At 39.8% G+C, this 15114-nt stretch overlaps 1 protein-coding gene across 2 annotated transcripts; it reads left to right on the top strand.

The window, feature by feature from the left end:
• Positions 1–283: 283 nt before the first annotated feature.
• On the top strand, positions 284–14850 carry zgc:152951 (uncharacterized protein LOC569013 homolog). Of its 2 annotated transcripts, XM_034694559.1 has the most exons (11): positions 284–480; positions 3783–4022; positions 4150–4267; positions 6454–6606; positions 6732–6926; positions 9410–9483; positions 9811–10008; positions 10148–10285; positions 10381–10470; positions 10779–10922; positions 11665–14850. In XM_034694559.1, the coding sequence occupies exons 2-11, from the start codon at positions 3783–3785 to the stop codon at positions 11791–11793; spliced, it is 1479 nt and encodes a 492-aa protein (XP_034550450.1). In that variant the 5' UTR covers positions 284–480; the 3' UTR covers positions 11794–14850. The 2 variants fall into 2 exon arrangements, with proteins under 2 accessions (XP_034550450.1, XP_034550451.1); XM_034694560.1 differs by lacking the exons at positions 6454–6606; positions 6732–6926.
• The last annotated feature ends 264 nt before the right edge of the window (positions 14851–15114 follow it).

Here is a 15114-nt window from a genome sequence, read left to right as displayed (position 1 = left end):
GATATAATACATATTTACAAGGGCACATCTGATAGAAATCGTCTCCAGACTAGGGGCATGTCTAACCAGTGGGGATAGTTGACAAGAGTAAATACAGTGTTTAGAATTATCTTAATTGTATCAAACTGATATTTTCTATTGATAACGTATAAGGTAATACTTTTTTCGTCGGATAATATTTAAAAAATTGTATATTTAATTAATTTGTCAGTCAAACTGCTTGATCGTTTTTTTTTACGAGGATCACCTGAAGGCATCATCAAACAAGCTAGCTACCTTAAACAAACAGCTAAAGTGTGCTAGCCTGCGCAGGGCAGCAGAGATGGTGCTCTGTGAGCGCACCTGGTTTTATTTCCCTGAAAGACAACCGACCTCTCTTCTGGCATTGCGCAAAGCAAATGTCTTAACTAACATATTTGAATGAACAGGACAGCGGGGATAGACTGAGCGAGTTCAAACTGTACTGTCAGTAGCTGAAAGGTAACGTACTGTTGTTATTATTTGCTAATATGTCAACAATAGCAAATTAACGCTATTCCTTAGTTTAGCCATGTTCGTGTAACGTTACGGTTCACACCATATGTAGCGTTAGACAGAACATCCCCCATTTCAGCCTCGTCCTAATCGCTGACACGTGTAATGTTACCTTATAATACTTTTGAGTTATAGAAAAGTCTCCACATAAATGGGTGGTTCAATTTAGCTTTGCAATTTGATTTACTTACATTCATAGGAGATCATTTAAATACTTTACATACAACCCCAAAGCTACGGAAGAGGATTAGGGTTACTGGAAAAAAAAAGGTCATTTTTAAAAAAAATTATATAATAAGAAAAGAGTCAGGATTCTGACTTTATTCTCAGAATCCTGACCTTAATCTCAAAATGTAATCTCAGAATTCAGAATTTTTTCTCAGAATTCTAAATTAAATCTCAGAATTCTGACTTTAATCTCAAAATTTAATCTCAGAATTCTGAATTTAATCTCAGAATTTAATCTCAGAATTTAATCTCAGAATTCAGAATTTAATCTCAGAATTCTGACTTTTTCTCAGAATTCTGAATTTATTCTCAGAATTTAATCTCAGAATTCTGACTTTAATCTCAGAATTCTGAATTTATTCTCAGAATTTAATCTCAGAATTCTGAATTTAATCTCAGAATTCTGACTTTTTCTCAGAATTCTAACTTCAATCTCAGAATTCTGACTTTAATCACAGTATTCTGACTTTTTCCTCATAATAATAATAATAACAATAAAAAATTGACTCAGAAAAAATGATTTTTTTCAGTGGCCCTAATCCTCTTCTGTACAAAGCCATGAGTTTAGACGCTTTGTAAAGTGTTGATGAAAACAGATTATGATGGTTTTCAAATCATTTGAAGTCCATATCTTATTTGAAATAGCGCAAATACACAATATCAAATGTTGAAACTCAAACTGTTCATAATTTAATGAAACATATTTCCTCATCAAATTTGTGCAAGTAACATGTTTGAAAAAAGTTGGGACAGAAGCATGTTAACCTTTGTGTTTCATCCCCTCTTCTGTTACCAACACTCTGTACAAGTGTGGGAACAGAGGAGACCAGTTTCTGGAATAGTTAAAGTTAAGTGTCCTATTCTTGCCTGATATATTTCAGCTGCTCAACAGTGTAACATGATGCTCCAAGTGTTTTCATTATGTTGCAAGTCAGCACTACAGGGAGGCCAGTTCAGCACCTGGACTCTTCTACTACAGACCCATGCTGTTGTAATGTGTACAAAATATTGTTGGGCATCTTCTTGCTGTATTGTGCAAGGTCTTGCCTGAGAGAGGCATTGTCTGGAAGGTAGTATTTGTAGCTCCAAAACCTGTACATACCGTTCAGAATTAATGGTGCTTTCCCAGGTGTGTAACCTAGCCATGTCATGCATCCCCATACTATCAGAGATACTGGCTTTTGAGCTGGGTGCTGAGCACAGGATGTGGCTTCCACGAATTCCAAAAAGAATGTCAGGACAGTTTTCCACTTTATCTCAATCCATCTTAAAAGGACTAGGGCCCAGAGAAACTGTGAGTTTTTCCCCATCATGTTTATAGATGGTGTCCTCTTTCATAGTACAGCTTCAACCTGCATTTGTGGATGTAGTGACAAACTGTGCACACAGTAGACGATGGTTTTTGGATGTGACCTTGAGTTGATGCAGAGATTTCCACTACAGAGTCATGTCTGTTTGTAATGCAGTTCCATCTGAGGACCCATTGAGTCTCTGAATCTTGTAATGATACTATGTGCTGTAGATGATTCAATCAGTGTCTTTGCCGCCTTATTCTGGAATTACTGAACCACTTCATCAACCAGTCTCTCATAGAATGGCGAGTCTCTTTCCATCTATACCTCTGAGAGACTCAGCCTCTCTGTAATGCCCTTTTTAAACAGCCTTGTTACTAACCTGGTGCAAATGAACCTCATTAGTTGGGAGATGTTTCTCGAGGTGTTTTTTTAGCATTACAAAACCCTGTCAGGTAATGCTGTCAGTGTTCTGTTGTCCATCAGTTTTGAAACATATTGTTGGTATTTAATTTTAAATATAGGCTAGAAATGATTTTCAAACCATCAACATTCTGTTCTTAAGAACATTTTAAAACGTGTCCAAACTCTTATGAAACAGGGGTTGTGATAGAGTAACTGCTTGGCCATCATCTTGTATCAAAGTTGTATTGGCATTTTTGCTATTACAAAGTAAAACCAGCTGACATGATGTGGTGTTACTTGGGTGAAAGAACTTTGGACCTTGACCTATTTTTCAAACTGAGGTGTGGTATGATCCTGAACTAGATAAGCTTCAACTAATATTTGCTCACTGATGACCTAAAGTTTAATCAGTCTGAATGAGGAACTGAATCACTCGCTAACTTAATAAAACATCCTCCACAGACATTTCACATGAGGTGATGAAACACAAGTTGCACTGGCCTGCTTTCAACATAAGGAAATGTGAAGACGTGAGTCAGGAGGAAGTTGAGCCATTATCCATTTCTGAAGAACAGTTCCTTAACTCCTCTAATCACATTTAAAAGACTGTGAGATTACTGGGTTTAATCCCTCCATTGGCCATGAGAACATGGCTCTAATCTCCTCTCTGCAAATGTACAGAGTGGGGTTGGGAGCCATATTTTCAACATGCTTTATTCCACTTTGTTACAATACAGTACCGACTGTGTGATGTCCACTTGCTCGGTAGCCAAGAGCATAAAAGATAGATGGGGTAGGAACAGTTTTTGCATTATTGGGTGCACACAAAGCGGCAGCCTCTGGTCTCAAACTATAAAGCCCATGCAGAAGTGTTATAAACTGCAGTTTCATCGAGTGTCTGCTTAAGGCTGGCTGCATTAACACCGGAAACCACATACACACCAATTCAGAAAAGAGGATATTTGCAGCATTAATAAACATGTTTACAGCCTGGTTCAAAAAACAGCACACGGGTTCAACAGTTCAGAAGATACTAAGATTATGAGTTTTGCCCATTTGAGGACATGACTGACATGACTGACAGGCGGGAACGTATTGGCGAGGAGGTGTGAAGCCCGCCTGTTTACCTCACACTAGCTCGACACCAGTTAGGTTGAGTTAAGCATTTCCAGTATGGCTCCCGCCAACGATTGGCTTCAGAACAGATGAGTGACATCACGGCTACTACGTCCGTTATTCATACAGTCTATGGTGCACATGTGATACAGTGGAGCTTGGCCAAGTGTGTCTAAACAGTATGAGATCTTTGCTTTGTTTATGCAGATGGAAGAGTTTGTCAGAAACGCTCTGGGCCGGGTCACAGTGTACTCCATCCAGGGCTGCCCCCATTGTGTTCAAGCGAAGGCCACACTGGGACGTTTGGGAGTACCAGTGTGCGACGTCGATGTGGGGAAACATCCAGAGTTAAGATCCAGGGTGAAGGAGCTGACCGGACGCAGCTCGGTTCCTCAGATCTTCTTCAACAACATCCATGTCGGGGGAAACGACGACCTACAAAAATTGGTGAGGAGGAATAGACACAACTTAAAGATGCCACTAACGCATTATACTTGAAAGCTGAACAGTGATCAACATGTCTGATTTTATTTGACATACTTGTGTGTACATGTTGATCTGTTCCCTTTCTCAGGCTCCTGAGGAGCTTCAGAGGTTAGTGAATCTAGTTAAGGAAGAGCCTCTTCCAGCAGATGCTCCACCACTACCAGAGGAGGGTCAACAGGAGGGCACGACTGGAGACACAGATGGAGGTGAGGATTTATTTGTAGTTTTAGCTCCTTTCTTTGTTTGCTGATCACTTTGCCGCCTCATCCTCACAAAAGAATGGCCGTTATACCTCTGATGAAAATGTGCCGCAAAAATAGGGTTAATCTCTCTTGTCTTTTATCCACCGTTCATGCTGTAAGCTGTTAATGTACAGAGCTTTTAGTCGTTTGTTTGGTCTGCTCAGATATTGATTTTTTCATCCCGAAAAAGGAACCACTCTTATGGGAAAGCTTCCCTGTTGTGAGGAACTGACTCTAATGAACTATAGCTTACAGCTAGTTCTGGCTCATGTGGGCACTGCGGTATGTTTGGGTAACAGCAGATGCATGTGGGTGTGTGTGTGTGTGTTTGTGTGTATTTGTGTGCTCATGTCCAGTCACTTATGCCAACACAGACAGTTGATACAGGAAACCTGATGCTCCGGATGAGCCTTGTGGTCCAGCCTGCCTCGCAGTACCTCATTAAACGTGATTAGATTCTTACAGTGTAAACAAAGTCTGTGCAACAGGGAGTTTACACAGCCTTTTAATCTAATTCACTGCAAGTTTTAAAGAATATATATATTGTGTGTGTGTGCGTGTGTGTGCGTGTGCTTGTGCATGTGTGGCAGGTTACCCACAGTGTTAATGCCTTCCTCAAACTGCCCCCTACACCTCTTCCCACACACTTCCCCTCCGTTTGCACATTTGCGTGGAAGGCCCGCCACACTGAGTGCTGTCCAAAATCCTCTGAGTGTGGAGTGGGAGTGGGTTGTTAGACCCTCAAAAAGCCAGTCTCCACAGGTGTTGGCGTGCTCTATCGCTGTTGATCGTTCCCGTATTATTAACCCCTTTCCAGTGTTGAAAACAGCATTTATATAAACTGCTTAGAATCTGTGTGACATGTAACTGTAGTTACATAAAGTTCCTGTATGCGCTGGAGTGAGGGGAGGTTGTCCCAAGGCCTGCAGTTGTACCTGATCACTCCAAATCAATGAAGGGAGCTTCAGCTATGATTGCGAGTGTGGAAGTGGGGAGGGACTGGTTTGAGAACCAACCATAGTATTGATGAAGTGAGTGCAACATCATTGCTAGTTAGCAGCAAGCCAGCAGCTTTGTTTTTTTTTAAAGGTGTCTATAAACTGAACATATGGGTCAATATTTATGTTGTTTTGTTGAAACTTTCATTCTTTTTGTTTTTGTTTTTTTAAAACTTTATTTATGAAGTTTTGGGTTTTTCCAACATATAGACAATACACTCTTGTATTTTCCTCGATGGAGGAAAAGACATTCAGCTGAAGTGAAAAAGATGCTAGTGTTCATGCATGAGCACAATGCACCGTCACATGCCTCATGGACAGGATGGCATCTCAGGGCTTTAAAGAGGATCGCCTCATGAACTAGCCTGCCTGCTCACCTGATCTTAACCAGACTGAGAACTTGTGGTCAATAATAAAGAAGATCATTTGCAGTAATAGCAAGAAATACAGCTCACAGTGTCTACAGAGAAGTCATCAGAAACCTCACTAAATCTGTTTACCAGTGACCTCTGACCCTCACTGAAAGAAAAGGAGGTTATATTATTGACATTTGAGAAACACTTTAGATTTGAAATGTTTAAAGACATTGACAGTTTCATTTTGTTAACAAATGTAAAGAAAACTGTTGTTTTTGTTGAAGTTTGAATACAGTTGTAGTAAATATTATTATTTTGAATTAATAGAATGTTTAAAATTTCTAGTGCCTAGTTTTTAATTTTCACAAGATATATGCTCTTATCACCAACTTGCATACTAATTTGACACACTCATTTCTGCAGATTCTGCATTTATTTAAAAATACAGCCGAAAAGCATCATTTTAACCACACAGATGAAGAAATATATTCACTATCTGACTTCCTAACAAATTTGAAAACGACTGTCAACCTCGTTTTCAATATATTCACCAAAATGTATCTTGCATAATAACCCAGAACACGGTATGCATATACTTTCCATATTCTTAATGAAGTGAAACTGTTGCTTCTATTCTTCCTCAAACCTCTCACCCTCCTCTTCCACCTATGGGATAATGTTTTATCTTGCACACATGCCGATCAGCAAAGATGCACATACTTGTTGGTTTATGTGTGTGAACATGTGTGTTTCTGTGTTTGTACGTGTGTGGCTTGGCATTTTCCTGCCGTTACAGAGTTTCAGTGTGAAAGAGATGAGTTTGCAGACCTGGTAGAGGACCTCAAACATGGCAGTGTGATTGGAAGTCATAGGAGGGGCCTGACAGTGTACAAAAACAGCTTCTCAGGTGATCAACTGGTTGACTGGCTGCAGAGAGAGAAGGGCATGGGTAAGTAAGGCTGTCAACCGGCAGTAAAAAACAGACAACAAAAAAATGAAACTATCTCTGATTCATGCAAGTTGAAAGTCAAATCCAGATCAATCATCATCTGACTGTGGCCCTGTGTGTGCTAGCCAGAGATGAGGCCTATAAAACTGGCCAGGCATTGTTGCAGAAGAAGTACATGGTGAGTGTCCGTGGCTGTGGGCAGCAGGATGGCAGTTTTGGAGAAGGAAAGGAAACCATGGATACACTTTACAGGCTGCTGGAGGATGACCCTCATTCAGCCCTCAACACAGGACAGACAGCAGCTTGCAGTCCCATTGAGGGTAGGTCAGGACCGGACCTGGGGCGTACAGACACAGAGGGTTCACGATCACTGGTGTCCTTCAATGCTCTTGGTTTTGCTGGCTTCTACTTGCTGCTGGCTGGGTATCTGATGCTTCTGTGGGTTGGCTTTGGGTTGTGTGATATGGTGGTGGTGAGCTTCGGGTGTTAAGAATGAAACTTTGGCTTTATGATATACCTTTTAAAGGCCTTTAAAAAAAAAAAACATTTATTCTGTGACTGCCACTTCCTAAAATGATGGCTATGATAAAATTAGAGAATGGAAATGTCACACTAACAAAAGAATACCTGAAAGCTTCATAGAGCGCATTCATCTGCATTTCACAGTCATCACCAGACCCAGATAAAAGGCTAACAAGACAACCCACTGATAAAAAACAGTAAAGAATGCCCCATAAAATATGATAAGAGAATTTTAGTAATACGATTCTATCACAAATTTGATCAATTATTACAACTTCTAATCCATTTTAGGGATGCACGATATCATCGGTATCAGCCGATATAGGCTTTAAAATGAACTATCTGATATAGGCCAACATGCCGATATCCGCCTGTATAATTAACTGATAAAATAATGGTCTGCTGCACACATGTTGGGCTCATGTTTTAAGTTAAATTTGAATTTAAGCAGCAGTCTGTAAGGTACATGTAGCTGACTAATTTAGGCACATTTACTGTCAAAGAGTAAATCATTTTATTTAATTTGGGTTTAATTGCTGTACAGTTGCACTTTTCACATGTTCTCTGTGAACAGAGGTTAGGTTTACTTACTATGTGAAATTGGCCAAATTTGCCCTGGTTGTGGGTATTGTTATGATTGTCTCAGGGAGAGCATCATCCAAGTTTTAAGTAGGATGTATCTTTTTGTATGAATTTTGTTTGAAAGCAATTGTCATAAATAAATACGCAGTTTTAAGTATTAAGTATTTTTCTTATTTTGCACAAGAAATGAATATTACATAACAGATGTGATAAGAGTATCACCATAATACTGTACGCTAATTCCAATACAGAAGAGAATTCATGATCTCTGCAATTAGGTGTGCGAAAAAAATATATCGGTATCGGTAATCGGCTAAATGAGTTGTAAAATATCGGATATCGGCAGAAAATCCAATATCGTGCATCCCTAATCCATTTGAATAGAATTGGAAAAGGAAAGGGACACAAGGCCTGAAAAATCTATATCACAAAGCCCCACTGGTGTCTTCCTTTTTATACATTCTTACTGTTCAGGTTTACATTTCCTCAAGTTTTGTCCTTTTAGTGGTGGTGAAGAAACACATTATCTTGTTCTAACTTGATGAATGTTGCACACCTCTTGAGCTGACTAACAGGATGATCTGTGTTCAACAACACAAAGGTTGTTATAACTGTTGCTTCTGAAGCAGTAGTATGCTTGTATGCTTGGGTGCTTTACTCTTGGACTTGTCTGCAGTGCACTCTCACAGCTTATGTTCCCAAAGAAGAATTGCATTTGATTAACACTGAGGTTGGTCTTCCTGCAGTTAGTACATTATTTTCTTTTGATTTGGCTGAGGCTTTCTCCACGGGTTTATTTCATGGTTTTTGAGTATACATTTGGTGATCTCGTAACAGCACCTGGTCACACCCTGGAATTTTGTGCCAGTTCATTGTTAACATTTAAAAATCTGCCAATTAAACCACATTGTGTTGATTTTACATTAACAACAAAACATGGAAGATGTCTTTAAAAATATCCAATTAAATTTGGTTTATTTATTTTCATTTTATTCTATTTAACCAGGAGAAAACCACATTGAGATTAAAAATCTCTTTTTCAAGTGTGTCCTGGCCAAGATCAGCAGCAGCACATTCCAGAAAAGTTACAGACACACAACACATCATTCTAAAACATTACAACACATCATGGGTTTCAGAACAAAAGTCATCAGTCAAAGCATCTACAAACTGAATCATCTTCCTCAAGAGCCTTCAGTCTGCTTTTAAAAACATTTAAAGAGACAAGCTCCCTCAAACCCAAGCTCTCCTGCACCAGGTTCAGGCTGCAGGAGCAGCACATCTAAAACTCTTTTTACCCACTTCAAGACACACTCTGGGGACTGCAAGCAAAAGCAAGTTTTGTGACTGGGTCACAGAGCAGAGACTGTTTATATATTTTGGGCATTTTTGCCTTTTTGGATAGGAAAGCTGTAGAGACAGGAAATGTGGGGAGTGGAGAGCGGGGGAAGACCTGCAGCAAACCGGCAACCTCTATGACACGGACTACAGCCTCTGTATGTGGGGCACTTTGACCGCTAGTCCACCAGCGCCCCATCGAATACATTTGCAAAATTTTCCTTGGCTTTGCTAACACCAGTGCTTTATTTTTTTTGTTTATTTCTCTCCTTCTCGCCTGAAAACACTGTTAAATGTATACAATATTAATCATTTATACATCTTTCTTTCTCCATCTCTCTCTTCTTTCTGTCTCTCTCAGCCTCTGAGCTCTCTTTGCTTTTACGGGAGATGATTCTGAAACTGTTCTCTGAGCATCTTTCTGCTGATGGCAAGGTAACGTTCCATTAACTCTCAGCTTTATACCCAGTGTACTGGCCTGTTATGCCTGGTTGCTTTTGATACTGGTTCATATACTCCTCCATGCTGTTGCATTGTTCAAGTTATTGTCTAATGTGTGGTTCCATGTGCATAGAGGAAGCTGCACAAACAGGTTTACCTTGTGTGATTAAGTTCATGACGTGTTTTTGTGGTGTGTGACTATACTGTGAAACAGCTGAGCCACATAACCAGATCGGTCACTTACAAGTGATTCTGTGACATGCTGATTTTACTTCTTGTATATATTTGTAAAATGAATGTATGTTCTGTGTTTTCACTCAGTCAGTGGACTACAAAGGCATGTCCCTGAGCCCTGCCTTCGAGCGTTACTGTGATCTAGCCATTCAGCTGCAGAGAGTGGAGCTGCTTTCACTCGGCCGGGAGGAGAAGCTGGCCTTCTTCATCAACATCTATAATGCCTTGGTCATCCATGGATACCTACGCCTAGGGGCCCCTACCAACATGTGGCAAAGATACAGGGTAGGATACAGTGTCTCCACCAAACACTCACAGAAAACTGACAGTATTTTACACCCACACTATAACATAAAGACTTAACACATACAAAAAGTGTGCGAATGGATCACATTGACATGTTTTTATTATTTCTCTTTTGTAGTTCTTTAACTATGTCAGCTACCTCATTGGCGGAGAGGTGTACACATTACAGGACATCGAGAATGGAGTCCTGAGAGGGAACAGAAAAGGTGTCGCACAGCTTCTGAAGCCTTTCTCCAAAACAGACCCACGACTACAAGTAATCTCAAATTATTCTCAGCTGATCCAGTTATTAACCTCACCTTTATATGAAATAACTCAGTGTGGAATTTTACTTCCCATGTTGTCCACTAGGTGGCCCTTCCAGATGCTGAGCCTCTTATCCACTTTGCCTTGAACTGTGGTGCAAAGGGCTGCCCACCAATCAAAACTTACACTCCACAGGTAAGAGGAGAGAAAATACTCTGGTGTGTAGCTACTATATCTATTTTTGCTTATCAGGGATTTTTTCTCTTAGTCTCAGTTCTTTATGATGCTCAATGAACAAACTAGTATATTGAACAATGCTGTTAATGATGCCGTCCATATCTTGTCATTGCATTTTTTAAAAACTGGTCGCTATTGATAAAAAAGTAACTACAACCTCATGGGAATGCACCACACAGGTTATTTCCCCCATTATACAACATATCTTGTGAATCCTAAGGGCTTGAATGATCTGAAATCTATTCTGTTCTACTCTACCCCATCAGGACATTGACAGCCAGCTCCGCACAGCTGCTGAGGCCTTCCTAGAGAACGATGACGCCTGCCTGGTGGATTCTGGGAAAAAGGAAGTGCGACTCAGTCAGATTTTCAAATGGTACAAAGCTGATTTTGGAGGCACTGATGAGAAGGTTGGTCAGACTCACAAACTATGTATTCTATGTACTCTGGGTCTATGGAAAAAAAAAAACATTAGGATGCTATACCAGTAGGGGTGGGAATTGAAAACAGGATCCAACTTAGAACCGGTTGCAATTGATCAATTCCATCGTAATTGTACACCTCAAATGTTATCGATTCTTTTTAATGATTAATTTCCCAGCACAATGTCACGTCACGTTGCAGTACGTTGCATTTAGTCACACACTCTGCAGAACGCAGAACTCCCCCGAAAATGAGGCACCAAGAGCGGTTAAAATACCTCCGCGATGACCCCGGAGGAAAAGCGTTTTTCCTCTCCAAATTCAAAGTCTTTTCATCCAGGCTCCAGGGGCCACGTCCAGACTCATGCAGCCGAAAATGAGGTCAACCTATTGTTCAGTATGTTCAAGTTGAATATGTTCATGTTCAGTCTTGTGCAGACATAATTTTGGAAAAAATAAAATGGTTCCTTGTTTTCCCCTTAAAAAATACCCAGGAATCGTTAAGAGAATTGATAAGGAATTGGACTGATAAGCAGAATCGACAATGGCATTGACATTGATAAAATCTTATCAATTCCCACCCCTATATACCATAGTACTCTAACATAATGACCAGTGTTGTCCACATATATTCGGATGTCACAATGCACGGTTAACATCCCTCCAACAACGTTTAATCAAGTCACTAACCTCATTTTGTGTTTCATCTGCACCCTCATCTCCCTGAAAGCTTCTGAAGTGGGTGTTGGAGCACATGGGTGACTCTCCGAAGAAGAGCAGCCTGGAGGATGTCCTCTCTGCCGGGAAGACTAAAGTCAGCTTCCTCCCTTACGACTGGAGCACCAACAGTTCCCACTGAGCACGCTTACACACAGAAACGTTAATGTCCAGCTACATGCTCTGTCTTCTTCGCATCTCTCCACAACCTGGAGGTTTGTGACGACATGTTGCACAACGCAGTCCTCTGGTCCTAAACAATGCAAATGTTTTTTATGCAAAAGAAAATGCTAATAATTGTAAAGCAGGTGGTGAGAGGGGTAATTGCACTGTACTACTGAATCTCTTGTAGGCTTATCATAGCTTTAAGGTCCAATTGTAAGCTCCTTCACCCTCTGTTTATATGTCTGTGATGTGTATTGGTTGAAGTAATGACAACAGAGCAGTTCAAAGAAACAAAAAGTTAGAGGGAAACTTAACGCAGCAGCGGAATACATAGGAAGTGTGTTCTGCTCAGGAGGCATGTTTGAGTAAATATCAAAGACAGCAAACTTAAAGTGTGCTGTACAATAATTAGAGAACAATATGGCTTCCTTGTTCTCCTGCTCTGGTTTATCAACATCATGTAAAGAACTCAGGCGCCACATGATTCAAATCTCCCTGCTTTTACACTTCGCGGGTTGTTTGTTGAGCATTCACTCAGAGCAGACAGAGGCGACACTTGACAAGCCATATCAAACTCTTTCAACTTTCTAAATCTTCTCACTCATGTCTCAAGCTTCTTCATTATTTTGGTGCCATTTTTGAACAGGCAGATATTAACAGGTTACTTCAGGAAAAGGGAATAATGCCTCATGTAAAAGCTGTCATCTGATGCCCAGTGAATATTTACTACTAAAATACAAACATGACTCTCTCAGTGACTCATAGATAGATAGTTGCTGTTCAAACTCTTTCGTAATTTATGAACTTTTCTATTCTAAACAACTTTGGCCCAGGTAATGCTATGGTTTTTTTTTATCAGACAAACGGAACCTGGTGAGTTGCTGCTCCTGCTTTTATCTTAAAGGTGGTTGAACTGGAACTGGAGCTGGAGCTGGAGCAGGGGCTTTTAGGAGGTTGTCTCAATTTATGGGCAGTATCCCTTAAGTGGGACTCTGTCTGAATTTAAAAAAAGATGCTCTTGCATGTCTTGATTTCTAACCTTAAGTGGTACTTATTAGTGTGGTCCTTTCTTTATTGTTGTTAATCCAAAATTTTGATCTAGGTCTTCCATCTTGAATCAAAAGAAGTGCAACTTACCTGTTTTTCAAATTTGTTTATTTTTTATAAGTAATTTAATAAAAGTTATACTTATATTATGAATAATTAAAATTAGGGATGCACCGATCCTACGATTTAGGTATCGATACCGATACCTGGGCTATGGTATCTGCCGATACTGATACTAAGCCGATCCAATCCAGGTATTGATTTGACAATCTCTATTCCTCAATGTGAGGATAGAATCATGTTTTGGCAACTTCAGGCTTTTCTGACTTTGTCGGAACAATTAAATCCAATAACCTGTCAGTTTTTTCACACTTTGAATCCATTAAACAAAGGTTTCTTCCTTCTTTGCAGTAGGCTACAGCTGACGTAAACTTCTTCCTTTGGGCTTCCATTATATTTTTCAGCGCGACTGCCATCCGTCGAAACATTAGCACTGCACATGTTGAGAGTTTCCGGCGGAGTTGTTAGCAAAAGAAGCGTGATGTGCACCTAAACTGCAGTGCCTCTGTAGTTATCCTCCATCATGCTCCACCAGCCGGCGCTGATGACGTAGGAGACGCACATGGCTGTTGTAAACACAGAAAAGCAGAAAAGAACTGAGATGAATAGATCTGCCATATGGGGAGGCACTATATATCGGCCCCTTGTCACCGGTATCCAATCTAGCTTTTTGAGTCCAATCTAGCCGATATCCGATACCAGGATCTGAATGGTGCATCCCTAATTGAAATCTTGAATAAAAGTGCAGCCATTTTGGATACGACTGAAACACTTAGTATTTTTCCCACTCAGAAAAATATCCACAACTAGACTATATCACAATATTCTAAGAATAGCAAGCTATTTATATTTAATGAAGAGTAGAAGTCTTGAATATATTTTTGTTTACAGAACATTAATGTAGCAGTTTATTTTGATTGGAGTTTGCAGGTTTCAGTTTAAGCCTACATAGAGTGCCCCACCTTACCTACGCGAAAAACCCAACACCAGTGGTTTACTGAGCCTTATATGTTGAAGCCTTTTCTTTTAACATATCAGTAATCTCTTTTTGATGTGTGATTGCCACATATTATTCTTAGTATTGTTTATGTAGATGACTACTATGAGTGTGCAGATTCAAAAAGAAATCTTTTCAAGGGGCTTTTACATTCTGTAGCTTCCCCAGGATTTACTTCTCTCAGGTTGAAGGAAAATGTGGGGTCAGGTTTTACGTTTGTTATCACAGTATGCTGCATGTTGTTGAAGAGCTACTTACAGGCCATAACTCTTTAGAGAGACATCATGTCACACACACCAATAGACTGTCAGTTTCTTTGTCTTTGGGCTGTATGCAGCATCAAAGCTTATGGACTAATAAGCATGTGTTTAAGCTAGAATGCATTTGCTGCATGAGATACTGGAAACCCTCCAACCTTGAATGGTGCCCTGTGGCAGGATTGCATCTGTTACTGTTATGTTGTAAGGCTCAGCTATAAGAAACATGAGATATTAGTAAAATAACTTTGAGAGAAATATACATTGACACTTTGCCCTCAGTTTAACAAAGTGTCTTAGAAAGCCTTATTGTGAAACTAAGTTTATAAAGCTAGCCATATTTAAAATGTAACCCTTTACAGGCAATAGATTTGGACTACTCTGTCTGAGTGTACTGAGGCTTTTCTATTAAAGCAAATAGGGGAAGATACAGTATGTCAGCTGAAATAAAGAGAACATAAGGATTTTTCTTATATAAAATGATCCCTGTCATTTCCAAAGTTACCTCATGAATCAGGACAATGTGATGCAAAAACTTTTTTAAACAAGAAATTCTAATGTAATCTTATGTGATTATTGTACTTGCCTCTTTCCTGAGGATAAAAATAAAGCAATATGTTTATGAAATGGTAATTATGCAATGCTGAACTACAAATAAAACTTTAAAAATGGATGAGTCTGTCTGCTGTCTTGCAGTGTGTGTGTGTGTGTGTGTGTGTGTGTGTGTGTGTGTGTGTGTGTGTGTGTGTGTGTGTGCGTGCGTGTGTGTGTGTGTGTGAGTGAGTGAGTGAGTGAGTGAGTGAGTGTGTGTGTGTGTGTGTGTGAGAAATATGTCACACAGTTGCAAATAAACAATTAGTATTTGACACTTCTGACTCCTTACTTACTTTGACTGCCGGGTCAAATTAACCCACGAACAGTATCTATGTAATACAAA

This window comes from Notolabrus celidotus, chromosome 10 (genome assembly GCF_009762535.1).
Source record: "Notolabrus celidotus isolate fNotCel1 chromosome 10, fNotCel1.pri, whole genome shotgun sequence".
NCBI classification, from domain to species: domain Eukaryota; kingdom Metazoa; phylum Chordata; class Actinopteri; order Labriformes; family Labridae; genus Notolabrus; species Notolabrus celidotus.
This window is presented reverse-complemented; position numbering and strand designations above follow the sequence as displayed.

Bases quoted from the DNA above. Each gene is read 5' to 3' on its own strand.
- zgc:152951 (XM_034694559.1), top strand. From the start codon at position 3,783: ATGGAAGAGTTTGTCAGAAACGCTCTGGGCCGGGTCACAGTGTACTCC. The intron at 4,268-6,453 runs GTGAGGATTTAT...CTGCCGTTACAG, and splicing joins GACTGGAGACACAGATGGAG to AGTTTCAGTGTGAAAGAGAT. The intron at 10,286-10,380 runs GTAATCTCAAAT...GTTGTCCACTAG, and splicing joins AAACAGACCCACGACTACAA to GTGGCCCTTCCAGATGCTGA.